Raw genomic sequence first — 12,050 nt, 5'->3', positions numbered from 1 at the left:
ATGCTTGCAGTTTTTCAGTATAATATTCTAAATCTAAAGGTATCTCTTCATCTATAGAGGCATTATATTGACCCACCAAATCTAGGCCCATGTTTTTAAAATTGCTTGATATTATTATTTATTATAAATCTATATTTAGAGGTTATAAAACCATATTGAAAGAGGATCGCAAAAAGAAATGCAGTTACGAAGAACACACACTGAACGACAGCCTCAAATTACACAAAGTGACAAAATGCTTCATAATTTTAATTCATATGCCATCAAAAACTCCATGGCAGTTTCCTGATTAGGGTTCAGTTTAGGAGCACGAGTTACTTGGTCTGACAACCACAGTGCTGTTGGTGCACATGGTTTTGTAGAAGCCATTCAAGAACATGTTCTTCAGTTTGTGGAGGAAGTGGACATATCTCACTCCTGGTCCGTAGCTGCAGAACACATGAGACACCTGCAAGCAAACACAGAGAATGAGAGAAATTACAGAGTGCAGGAAGACTTCTGATGTGAGAGGAGGTGGGTAGAAGACTCACCTCCTTCCAGGCACGCGAGTCGCGTGAACGGTCCTCAGTGGGGCTGGTGGTGTACTCTGAGATCACTGTGCTTTTGTCTGCACCAAGTAATTTAACTTGCAGCTGGTAGATGGAATCATGTAGCTGACTCTCATACCTGACAGAAATATTTGTTTTTGGTTGGTTTGGTTTTGCCAAGCTTTAAGTCAGACTCAAAATCTGGGTTTGATGCTGTGAATTGACTGTAAACAGACATTCAATGGCTAGAATGTTTTTTTTTTTTAAATGGTGCATTTTATGTTCACTTACAGTTTCTATAGTAAAGTAACACATTAAAATTACAAAGAGAAGAAATTCATAAGGAGGCCAATAGCTTAGAGTATATAAAGAATGTGCTCGTTGATTTACCAGTCTTGGATATGTATCTCAGGCTGGAAATTATCCAGCAGTTCCTCCCACAATCCCTCTGCCTTCAGATCCACGAGTTGCTCCAAAGAAAACCAGCTGGGAGGAAAGCACAGTCACTAGACTGATCAAATTACATCCCCCAAAACCACTACCATGATTTATTTAATGGGAGGTATACAAGTATAGTTATTATGTTAGTACCTACCTGTACCGAGGCAACCGACAGACCACGGCACCTGCTGGGATACCACTTCTATCATAGGGGAGGACCTCTGTGTTTGTGGTCCAACCGCTGAAATCCTCTGAAATCAAGGCAGGCACGTGCACAAAATCATTAGCATACATCCTGCTTTTTTTTTTCAGTTTAAAAAATAATGATTTGTCCTTCTCCTCACCATCGGGCTGGAACCGTGGTGGTCCAAAATCTGGCTCATCAGGTAAATCAGGCTTGTGTGGAGGAATGTCTTTGCTCAAACCTTAGGAAAACAAAGGCAGAGGTAATTTACACTGATCTATCTATCTATCTATCTATCTATCTATCTATCTATCTATCTATCTATCTATCTATCTATCTATCTATCTTTGTATTTTTGTAGCTATATGGATTTAATAAAGCTTGAATTCTGGGGGGAAAGAAACTCCCTATCGAACACGGAAGTAGGACGTTATTCCATATGCCGCTGGAGAAATACTTAAGTACTTAAGTACAATACTTGATGAGTACTGTATAAACAATTTTGTGATTCATTAAAGCAATATTTGGCAATAGTAATAGACCACTTTCCTGAAGGCAGAAGAGCGAAAATTATCTATACATTATCAACTATCTATAGGTTCATTAAATGTTATAGCACACCTCTTCTGCTCGCAGGCTTTAATAGGCTATTTCAAAAGAAAATAGGCTTGAGGTACCGAAAGGTGAAGGATTCCGTAGGAGATTTCTCCCAAACGGTTTGGCTTCATACACGGATTTCCAGTCCAGTCCGTCGGGCATTGGTGCACCCAGCAGTCCCCATTCTGATCCACATCTGTTCTTCCATTCCGCGTCTGACATGGTGCCACAGATCCCAGCAAACACACTGATTAGACCACACCCCGATCCAACTATGTTGCAACTACGGTAACCGGAAATCTTTAAACACGTCCCGTGTAGGAGATTTTTTGTTTGTTTAGCTACAAACTTCCCTTTGAGTCCTGCAGTTGTTTTCCATTTTATTTTTAAGGTACCAATCTAACTTAATAATATGTCAGTACTGGCGTCAGCAGTTGACTCCTGCGGAAAGGAGCTGCATTGTTTTAGGCATGAAGAACATGCAAAAATTATTCAATAAAATCAGATTCACTGTTGAAGTAAGTGTCTTTCATTTATTTATTTATTCAACTTTAAGTTACCTTCTTTTTAAATAATATAGATTCTGGTGCCTGGAAGTCAGCTGGGGACTGAAAAGACCTTCGGCCAATCAAAGGGATCCTAACAGAGCCAACGTGTAATATGCTGTTCTGTGATTGGTCCAGCAGCGATAGGGGCGTATCCTGTGGGCAGGAGGCTGAAAAAACTGGTTGATCCATTCCTTACAATATGTTGGAGTCGTGATAGCACGTATTTGAAGGTATTATAATTTGCGAATTTTAAAAAATGTCATCAACAAAAAAATCTGTTAAACAACTCTCACTTCTCTACGTCATATTAAAAATACCTTCCTCTTGTGGTCATTTTATTTATAACATCATAGGTTTGGAACAAGAGAACGTAAATTTGGACTGCTTGAGAATTTTCTTCATTTATATTGAGGAAGGTTTGGCACAAAAACTTACTTCTATCTGGGGTGATTTGTTCCTTAATTCTTTGAAATGGGGCATACATTTTTTTTTAACGTAAACCTTGAAACATTTGAATATGAATATTTAACAAAAACATACCATTATGTGAGGCAAAAAAGTATGTTCGGACTAATTGATAGTCATCCTCATGTTTTTTGTTGTTTATTTTCTAAAAATGCAACATGACCATGGGTTCAATTTCCTTAAAGGTGCTAGAGATGCAGGGACTCTGACACTCATGACACTCTGTATATTCTCCTACTCTTCCCTACCATAAAGGCATTCTACACGCTACCATTCTATACTGACTAGCAACACTCACTACTGTGCAGTCACTCATCTCCTTCACCTGACCTCATCTATAGAGGATGTAGACAATGTGTGTTCCTACCTCTCCATGTTCCTGTATTCTTCACCAAGCCATTTACATCATTTTTGTGAGGTCTACTACCATCTGATTCCTGACCTTGTGTCTTGGATACCAGTCATAGTTAGCCAGTGCCGGCTCAAAAATTACACAATAAAAGTATTTAATAGTATTTCTGGTAGTCTCCTGGTTATATTGGTTTCAGTTTGATAGGGAACTTATGTGTAAACGTTTTCTTTTTTTCAAAATGGTAGAAGAGCAACATTGTACGATGGGTACTTTTCGAATGGATTACTCAGACATCACTGACTGTATTTGTGGTAGTAGCCTACCATGTATTACTCCAGACTTCATTGTGAATTATGAATAATGAATTATAATACAGCAACTGCACTTTGCATCTTTTCATGTGGACATTTATTGTCTCAACAAGAACTTTTTGTTCAATAAAACTATTGTAAGTTATTCAATTATACTGCTAAAATGTATACATTTGTTTATAGAAAAGCCAAAAGAATGTTTATAGGGCTCGTTCATTCGAACAGAATTAAAGCGAAACGATGATTCTCCAGCAGGGGGCAGAAAAGCACAGCTCGGTAGCTATTCTACCAAAAAGAATAAAAGAAGAATCTACGGGGTGTGTTAAGGGACCTGATTAGAAGTGATTCCTGAACCAGGAATCTAAAAACTGGTATTTCACTGATTATGGCTGCTCACTTAAAAAAGCGAGTGTATGAGGAATTTTCTAAAGTTGTACAGGTGAGCACCAGAAAATGAATAGAAGCTCTTCATTTACATCTCAAACTGAGAATTTAAGTCGGCTCAATTGTCAGCTAATCAAAGATGGCTAATACGTCTTAAGCTATGCCTGTGAAAGAACACAAAACTGGTTTAATGCCACTAACCGACCTGAATCATTTGATACTTAAGTTTATAAAATATCATTTGTGGTGTAATGCTATGTCGCATTTATGATATCATATCATGTGCTCTCTTTTATATTTCACCCATCAAAAGTCATCAGCCTAATTCCAAATAGACCACAGCAAGATGTTTATCCTCACTTTAACGTAACATTAAATTCAGTTTCTCTTTAAATGAATGACACATGCATGGTTGTGTGGTGCCTTACTTTGAGGTTTTTTTTTTGTCTTCACAGATTCCCCATGAAGAAGCTCCAGCCAAGAAACTACGTTTGTCCAAACCCAGCAAATCTGCTGCTCTTCACATTGACCTTTGTAAGGCCACCAACTCCACAGATGCGCTTCAATACCTACTTCAGTTTGCACGCAAGCCTGTGGAGACGGAGAGCGTGGAGGGGGTCATCAGGATTCTGCTGGAACACTACTATAAGGTAAAGAACGCGTGAAGGCCCACAAGTGTTCTCGCACAGATAACTCTTTTCTGTGTCAACAGGTAACCTCATTTGAATGTGAACTGTATATATATGTGAAGCTCTATAGACATGTCAGTTTGGTTGGGTCTAATAAAAGAAACAGGAAGCTGACGACAACAATGTTGACAATTGTCTTTCTACTCTCAGGAAACGGATAATTCGGTGAGACTGAAGATTGCCTCGTTGTTGGGTCTGCTGTCCAAAACACAAGGCTTCAGTCCCGACTGCATCGTAGATGATTTCATCAACACACTCACCAATGAGAGTAAGATAAACCTGTTTACACCCCTTAAGTCTTTAGTTTTTATTGCTCTTATGTCAACAGAATATTTGGATACTTGTACACTACCAATACATGATGGATGTAACTTTTATTAGATGTTAGATGTAGATTTTTAAGCACTGTAAATTGATAGCACATGTGAATTTAGTGTTTATATCTTCAGACATGTTTTACCAATTTAAGCTAAAAGAGCCCAAGCAAATGTAAATAAATGTTTGTTACACTTTACAAAAATATTCTGCAATTGGGTTATTAACTCAAATGTAAATAAAAACTTTCACAATAGTGATGTTAGGATGAGCACGTGGGTTAGATTATTAGCAGCCTCCTGTGTTTAGGTAGAACAACACTGCACGGTCGAGAGATGCACAGTAGAGCTTCACCTGTTGCTTGTAAACTCAGTAATCATGTTTAGATTCAAACATATTACCCTGAGTTGTTTGTATCGCAGAGTCACACCAGGTCCTCGCCCAGCTTCTTGACACTCTTCTGGTGATCGGTACTCAACTACCCGAGAATCCTACAGTCAGGCATCGACTCATTGAGGTGGCCTGCAAGGTATTCAATACACAAACAGCCGGCAGCGTGTGTCCACTCTATCACTATAAATCCTTTTTACAAAAGAAATCCAGAAACAAAAATATAGTGACATTCAATTTCAACCTATATATGACTTCCTTTCCCATCTTTCAATTTTGCAGCACCTGTCAGATATGTACTTTGGGGTGAGGAACAAGTGTCTGCAGCTCCTGGGATGTCTTGGCCTGGTGGACTCTCCTCTAAGTAAAGATGGTGAGGATTTGATCTTGTCAGTAGGGTTGTGTCTAAGTACTCCACACACTCTTAACTCTCTAAACCGCCAGCATGAAGCAACACCTTATGCTGACCCCTAAAACTACGTATTAATTCTGAAACTGCAGTTTGGTTGGGGGAAAGATCCCCATGCAGCTCAAGAATTAAAGTATGAAAAAATTGTATTGTTTGTAACTAAGTAATGTTTGATGGCTTTCTATGATTCCTCCGTCGCATCGTGCAAATCCAGGAGGACCGAGGGACGTCCAGAGTATCATCAGCGACTACTTCGTCGACCAGGATCCACGAGTCCGCACTGCAGCACTTAAAGCCATGGTAAGACAAAGCTTGTGCAATAATCCAACATCCTATTGGTGGTTTGGTGCACTAAGGAAGCAAATCTTCATTCACGCTTCAGTATGTGCATGTATTTCACTTTTCCATATATTTACAATACAGTATGTTCCACATGTTCGGTTTCTCTCTGACTCGATTTTGAGCTGCTCTGAATTGTAACTCATCTGATGAGGAGACAAGTGCAGGAAGGCAGATCCTTTAGGGTGTTCTGTACAAGCTTTTATCAGGTTCTCCCTCGGATTGGGACAAAGTATTTAATAACATCCTGATCCAGAGTCCTCAGACTGGGTTGGAGGTTCACCTCTAAGAGAGAGGGACTCTAAACACGCAGCCAAGGCAGCACAGAAGTGTTTTCAGGACAAATCTGAAACAATCAGACAGGAAGAAGGATCCTACAGCTGCTAAAACCAGCCAGCACTGACAGCAGAGACCTTTAGTTAAAGAAGCAGCTGTGTTGTAAAGTGCTAAAAGCTTTTACACGACATTTCCTCCACTTAGCATTTAGTTCATATATTCACAAGGGTTAGTGTAAAAAACAGAACAAATGAAAGATTAAAAAAGAGGTTATTTTAGCTTTTGATCTTTGAATGTAACCTTGTCCCGATCAGGTTACACATTCAGTTCCAATGTTCATCTAAATTTGGTTCCAGACAAACTTTTGCAGACTTTAGTCACAACCTAGTGAAAATACACACGTTATTAACATTTCACCATTGAGCCTTAACCAAAACTCTACTCTTTGAACAAGTTTTCTTTTTCTGTACTTTACTATGTATGTTTATTACGTATAGAGTTTAATATGTGTGTTCTTTGGTTTCTCAGTTGCAGCTACATGATGGAGCTGTGAAGATACACGAAATCATCTATGAACAGGTACGATTGTGGGTTTTCTAAAATTGCCTTACGCAATTAAAAATAACGACGCACCCGCGCATTCACGTTGGTCACGTGCACAGCTTTGGCTGACGCCAATTTGTATTTGTGCGTCTTTGCAGGCCTGCAGGCTGCTGTCAGATGACTATGAGCAGGTCCGCTCTGCAGCAGTGCAGATGGTTTGGGTGCTCAGCCAGCTCTATCCTGAAAGGCAAGCTAACTATGCTTCCTTAAAACTTAGATTGGACATATTGGACACATGGAGAGAGATTAAAAATTAGATTGGTTTCATTTAAAACGACATTCAGCTTCCCAAAATCTTCCAGTGAATTATCACTGTGTTTATGTCGTTGTCATGGTGATATGAAGCGTTCTGATTTGTTCACTGGTTAACCACCTGCTGCTAAACTGTCGGTTGTGCCTGGTTTAATCAGCATTGTGCCCATTCCTTCATCCAATGAGGAGATCCGGCTGGTCGATGATGCATTCGGGAAGATCAGTCACATGGTCAGTGACGGCTCCTGGATGGTTCGAGTCCAAGCGGCCAAGACGCTGGTGAGGAGCATGAAGCCTTTCACATCAGGCTGAGGCAAACAAACCTATAAAAGTGAATCTTTTTTGGGGTTCAGGGCTCAATGCTGCAGGTCAGTCCTCATTTTCTGGAACAGACACTGGATAAGAAGCTAATGTCAGATCTGAGGGTGAGTAATTGGACTTTTTATTTTCAATCAATTTATCTCTCTTCTTTGTAAATAATAATAAATGAAAGGGAGTCCCAATTTCCTCTCTGTGTTTAGAGGAAGCGTACTGCCCATGAACGTGCCAAAGATCTTTTTGCTTCTGGAGAGTTCTCCTCAGGTAGGAAATGGGCAGATGATGCCCCCAAGGAGAAGCTAGACAGAAACACGGTCAACCTCATCGCCTCGGGCGCGTGCGGCGCTTTTGTTCACGGCCTGGAGGACGAGATGTTCGGTAAGGCGACGCAACTTTATGTCGAGAATCGGGATTTTACCGAACGTGGTATTTTTGAAACGCGCCTTTTTGTGATCTGCATCCAGAGGTGCGGATTGCGGCCGTGGAGGCTTTGTGCAAGCTGGCGCGCTCGTCTCCGAGCTTCGCAGAAAAATGTCTGGATTTCCTGGTGGACATGTTCAACGATGAAATTGAGGAAGTGAGGCTGCAGTCGATCCATGTGCTGAGGGAAATCTCTACCCATATAACACTGAGAGAGGACCAGCTGGACACGGTCTTGGCTGTATTGGAGGTGGAATCACCAACTATACGTCTCACTCCTTCTTTGTTTAATGGTCTTTCAGCCTGATATCTGATGACACTGTTGTTGACCTCCAGGATTCGTCTCGTGACATCAGAGAAGCTCTACATGAGCTAATTTGTTACACCAACGTCTCCACTAAAGAATGTGTCCAACTGGCTCTGCTGGAATTGCTGAAGAACCTCAGCAAGTATCCAACAGACCGTAACTCCATCTGGAAGTAAGAGTTTGTGTGGAATTCAGCTGGTTTGGATCCCAAAACGAATGTTTTTACACTGACTGTGATGGTTCGGACGTTTCTTATTTTCTCTGTCAGGTGTCTAAAGTTCCTGGGTTCCCGTCATCCAACCCTGGTGTTGCCGCTGGTCCCTGAGCTGCTCAACACACACCCATACTTTGACACTCCAGAGCCTGACATGGATGACCCTGCGTGTATCCATCAAAAGCAAAGCCCTGACCTGACGGTGCAGGGTTGCCAGTTATTTTGTTTTACGAGATCTTTGATTTAATTCAATTGGTGAGACTGTTCAGTTAGAATTTTGGGAGAGTTGGAGTCTTTCTGTCTTGACTCGTCAATAATCTCAGACATCGCTGTGCTGGTGTTGGTGTTCAACGCTGCCAAGTCGTGTCCCACTATGCCAGCCCTGTTCTCTGATCACACCTTCAGACACTACGCCTACCTGAGAGACAGCCTGTCACACCTCGTACCACCTCTGAGAGTGAGTGCCAACATCCTGATGCACCTTATTTCATAAATATTGACCCTTTCAAGGCCATTGGCAAAACTGAAATGATTCAGTGTCCATCAATACTTACAGTTACACAGAATCTTGATCCAGGAAGTGAGAGTTTGTTCACACTCTCATCTTTCAGTCACTGTGTCCTGTTCTTTAGTTGCCTGGCAGCGGTCTAGACTTGGTGGACTCCCGTTATGGTTCGGGTTCTGTGGAATCGCCCCAGCTCTTTCTGCAGCAGAGTCTGAACAGGGTCAGCACCATCCAAAACCTGGAAGCACCTGGAGCTCAGGAGCTGCTCGACCTCACAATACGGTAAACATGTTTACAAATATCCACATTAGCAAAATTCAGCTTCAGAATTATCAAGTATGCTTGTAAATGACCGATGTAATTTCTATTCCTGCCTGTTGCCCCGTGACTCGACTGTTAATGTCGCGTTATGCTCTCCTCCATGTTCCAGAGACCTCCGGCGGCTCGGAGAGCTGCAGACCGAGTTAGCTGGAACCGCTGATTTCTGCGCGACCTACCTGCGCTGTCAGCTACTGCTCATGAAGGTAGAAGCCTCTGTGTGTGACTCCTGATTGTGGTCGATTGTGAAGATGATGCCAGGAAGACTTTCATTTTTGCTGTTTCCTCAGGCTCTGCAGGAGAAGCTTTGGAACATGGCGATCCCCCTGTGCTTCAAACAAAACGTCACGGCAACAGCGGCGGCTCAGCAGGTCGGCACACATCCATGCGTCTACACCGTCATAATCGTGCCAGCACAGCTGTGAGCTGCGTCCAGCCTGCGAAATGTGTGCGATGGTGTTTGCAGATCTTGGAGGAAACGTACAAACTGGAGTTCCTGTACAGTGGGTTGAAAAATAGACAAGTCGCCACGATACATCACGTCCGTCTCCAAGCCAAAGCTCTGCAGCTCATCCTGACTGCACGGAGCAGGCCAGGGTTAGCACACACACACACACACACACACACACAAAATCAGTGTTGACGAATGCTCAGCTCAGATGTTCCTCTCTTGTCTCTCCCCAGACAGGAAACTCTTATCAGCAGCTGTGAGAAGTTTGTGCAGGACATGGCATCTTTTCAAAGGTAAAAACTTTATCTTCCACAAGTATTTACAGGGATTTAAGGTTAAAAAAAGGGGGATTTAAAGCATCGTTATCAAAAGAAGCGTCCACAGAACTATTTACTGTCAGCTGTACATGATCAAGCTGGGTTATTTTTTGCTTATAAATAGTATTTGAAGGTGCGGGTCCCTTCTGCACAGTTGAACCCCATCCTTTTATTTTTTCTTCGCACCTGACTTCCTGTCCCACATGCGCCAGATTGCTGCCTCGTGCTCTGCCGCCCGAAAAAATAGTACCGGAACGCCAGAGCTGTGGCGGAGTCAGAATGGAACAGAGCTGCTGTTGAATAGCAGACAGCTGATGGGACTAACCTGTTAATTGGGGGCCCAGAAGCCCCCCTGCCTATTAAAGAAATATATATGAATATATTCCTGTGAATTCACAGGCGTTTGTTGGTAAATGAGGATGTTGAGCTGAAGATGCTTTGGGGGTTTTATGAGAGAGTGAAAATGTGTTCTGGGATTCTCCGTGCGCCCGTCAGGCTCTTTGCGTTGGAGATGCCTCACCTGCAGGACAGCTTTGCAGAGAAGCTGTTGGAGGTGATGCCCCGGCTCTCTTCCTGTAAACCGGTGGAGCTGGTAAAGATCCTGCAGACCACCCTGAGACAGAGCAGCCTGCTGCAACTGGCGCTACCTGAACAGGTACACGTTAGAGAACCGCGATCAATGTTGTAATCCGCTCATTCACGTTTTTGTATGTGTTGCGGCAGATTCACAGAGCAACAGCCACCATCATAGAGCCAACGGGGGAGTCTGACAACCCACTGCGCTTCACTTCTGGTCTTGTGTTGGCACTAGACATTGATGCAACACTGGAACACGTCCAGGACCCTCAGAACACCGTGAAAGTACAGGTGAGCTGGATGTGAAGCTAACCCAGAGGCCTCCACAGACCCTGGAACCGTCTTATTTTACCCCTCAGAATTCTGCCTTAAACTCAGAATCCTACTTCAGGCAAACAGCGGTTTATCAAAAATCTAAGGGTTAATGCGTCTAAGGTTAGAATTCTGACAGTTGCTGCTGTTTTAGCAACAAATTGGGCAATGTTTGTTTCTTCAGGTTCTTTATCCCGACGGCCAGAGTCATGTGATCCACCCCAAACCTGGAGACTTCAGAAAACCAGGACCTGACAGACACAGACTGATCACGCAGGTTTACCTGTCACACACCTCATGGACAGGTCTGTAGAACTCAGAGGAGCTTACTTAAATTATTGTTCTGCATTAAACCTGATGGGTTGTCTTCTGGTTTATTAGAGCCTCCTCCAGAATTCTAATGCCACAGCTTTGATCTGCTCGATTTACCTCATGCTTTTTCTCACTCCCATTAATCTTCTCTCTCTCTCTCAGAGCCATCTCAGATCGAGGTACGCCTCCTGCTGGCGTACAGCTCCTCCTCTTCCTCGTCCCTTTCAAAGTTGGGATGGTGTGACAGCAACGACTCTCTCCCGACACCAGAGGCGACCGTGGAAGGAACCATCCCCTTCAGCAAGCCCGTCAAAGTGTTTATCATGCCCAAACCGCCGCGCCGCTAACGGAGACGCGCTGAGTTCTTCGTCTCCGACATGAGCATCAGCGTCACTGGAACCGGACTCTAAATATCCAGTCCAGCATGACATCTTTGTTTCTGTATCTCTCTTTGAAATATAAAAGTTGTAGATTTGATTCATTTTTGGCATTTATTTATTGGACAAAACTTGCTGTTTGTGTCGATTTTTAGAGAAACAGCCCGCTCTGAAAAGGTTCCGTGTGCCTTAGCTAAGGTGATTGCTAAGGTAACCATTGATTAATGATTGCTGAAGGTGTCTTGCAATCAAGGAGAAGCTACACTGATGTCAGAGGACAAGCGACCATCTGCATCCATCATCGCCCTATTTCTTGCCCTGCTGCAGGAAGATAGGCATCCAGGGCCTCGCTCAGGGGCCCACAGTGGTGCTGAGGGTGTGGGTGGGTGAGTGGTGGTGCTGCACCCATCGGCTTCCTGGCCATGACCTGAAGTCCATTTTTTTTCCTTCTTGGTACTTGCTGGTCCCTACATGAGCCTGGTCCTGCTCAAGGTTTCTTCCTGTTAAAGGGGAGTTTTTCCTTGCCACTGTTGCTTGTCTG

General features: G+C 42.9%; 2 protein-coding genes across 2 annotated transcripts; one reads left to right on the top strand and one right to left on the bottom strand.

The window, feature by feature from the left end:
• Positions 1 to 92: 92 nt before the first annotated feature.
• LOC101064670 (F-box only protein 50-like) lies at positions 93 to 2,000 on the bottom strand. The gene is made up of 6 exons (XM_011621505.2): positions 1,830 to 2,000; positions 1,313 to 1,393; positions 1,123 to 1,219; positions 918 to 1,013; positions 531 to 666; positions 93 to 448 (listed from the first exon to the last, which is right to left on the bottom strand). The coding sequence occupies exons 1-6, from the start codon at positions 1,969 to 1,971 to the stop codon at positions 302 to 304; spliced, it is 699 nt and encodes a 232-aa protein (XP_011619807.2). The 5' UTR covers positions 1,972 to 2,000; the 3' UTR covers positions 93 to 301.
• Positions 2,001 to 3,726: 1,726 nt separating this feature from the next.
• On the top strand, positions 3,727 to 11,613 carry ints4 (integrator complex subunit 4). Its single transcript, XM_011608199.2, has 24 exons — positions 3,727 to 3,864; positions 4,265 to 4,459; positions 4,649 to 4,766; positions 5,236 to 5,342; positions 5,486 to 5,576; positions 5,827 to 5,912; positions 6,756 to 6,806; positions 6,929 to 7,017; positions 7,241 to 7,361; positions 7,436 to 7,507; positions 7,604 to 7,778; positions 7,865 to 8,070; positions 8,157 to 8,299; positions 8,396 to 8,511; positions 8,665 to 8,798; positions 8,974 to 9,128; positions 9,277 to 9,370; positions 9,455 to 9,535; positions 9,631 to 9,761; positions 9,849 to 9,908; positions 10,428 to 10,587; positions 10,656 to 10,799; positions 11,005 to 11,125; positions 11,295 to 11,613. Exons 1-24 carry the CDS (start codon positions 3,811 to 3,813, stop codon positions 11,477 to 11,479), a joined length of 2,889 nt encoding a protein of 962 aa, XP_011606501.2. The 5' UTR covers positions 3,727 to 3,810; the 3' UTR covers positions 11,480 to 11,613.
• The last annotated feature ends 437 nt before the right edge of the window (positions 11,614 to 12,050 follow it).

The sequence above is a fragment of the Takifugu rubripes genome, chromosome 11 (assembly GCF_901000725.2).
Source record: "Takifugu rubripes chromosome 11, fTakRub1.2, whole genome shotgun sequence".
NCBI classification, from domain to species: domain Eukaryota; kingdom Metazoa; phylum Chordata; class Actinopteri; order Tetraodontiformes; family Tetraodontidae; genus Takifugu; species Takifugu rubripes.
Note: the sequence above shows the minus strand (reverse complement) of the source record. Positions and strands in the feature narration are given on the sequence as shown.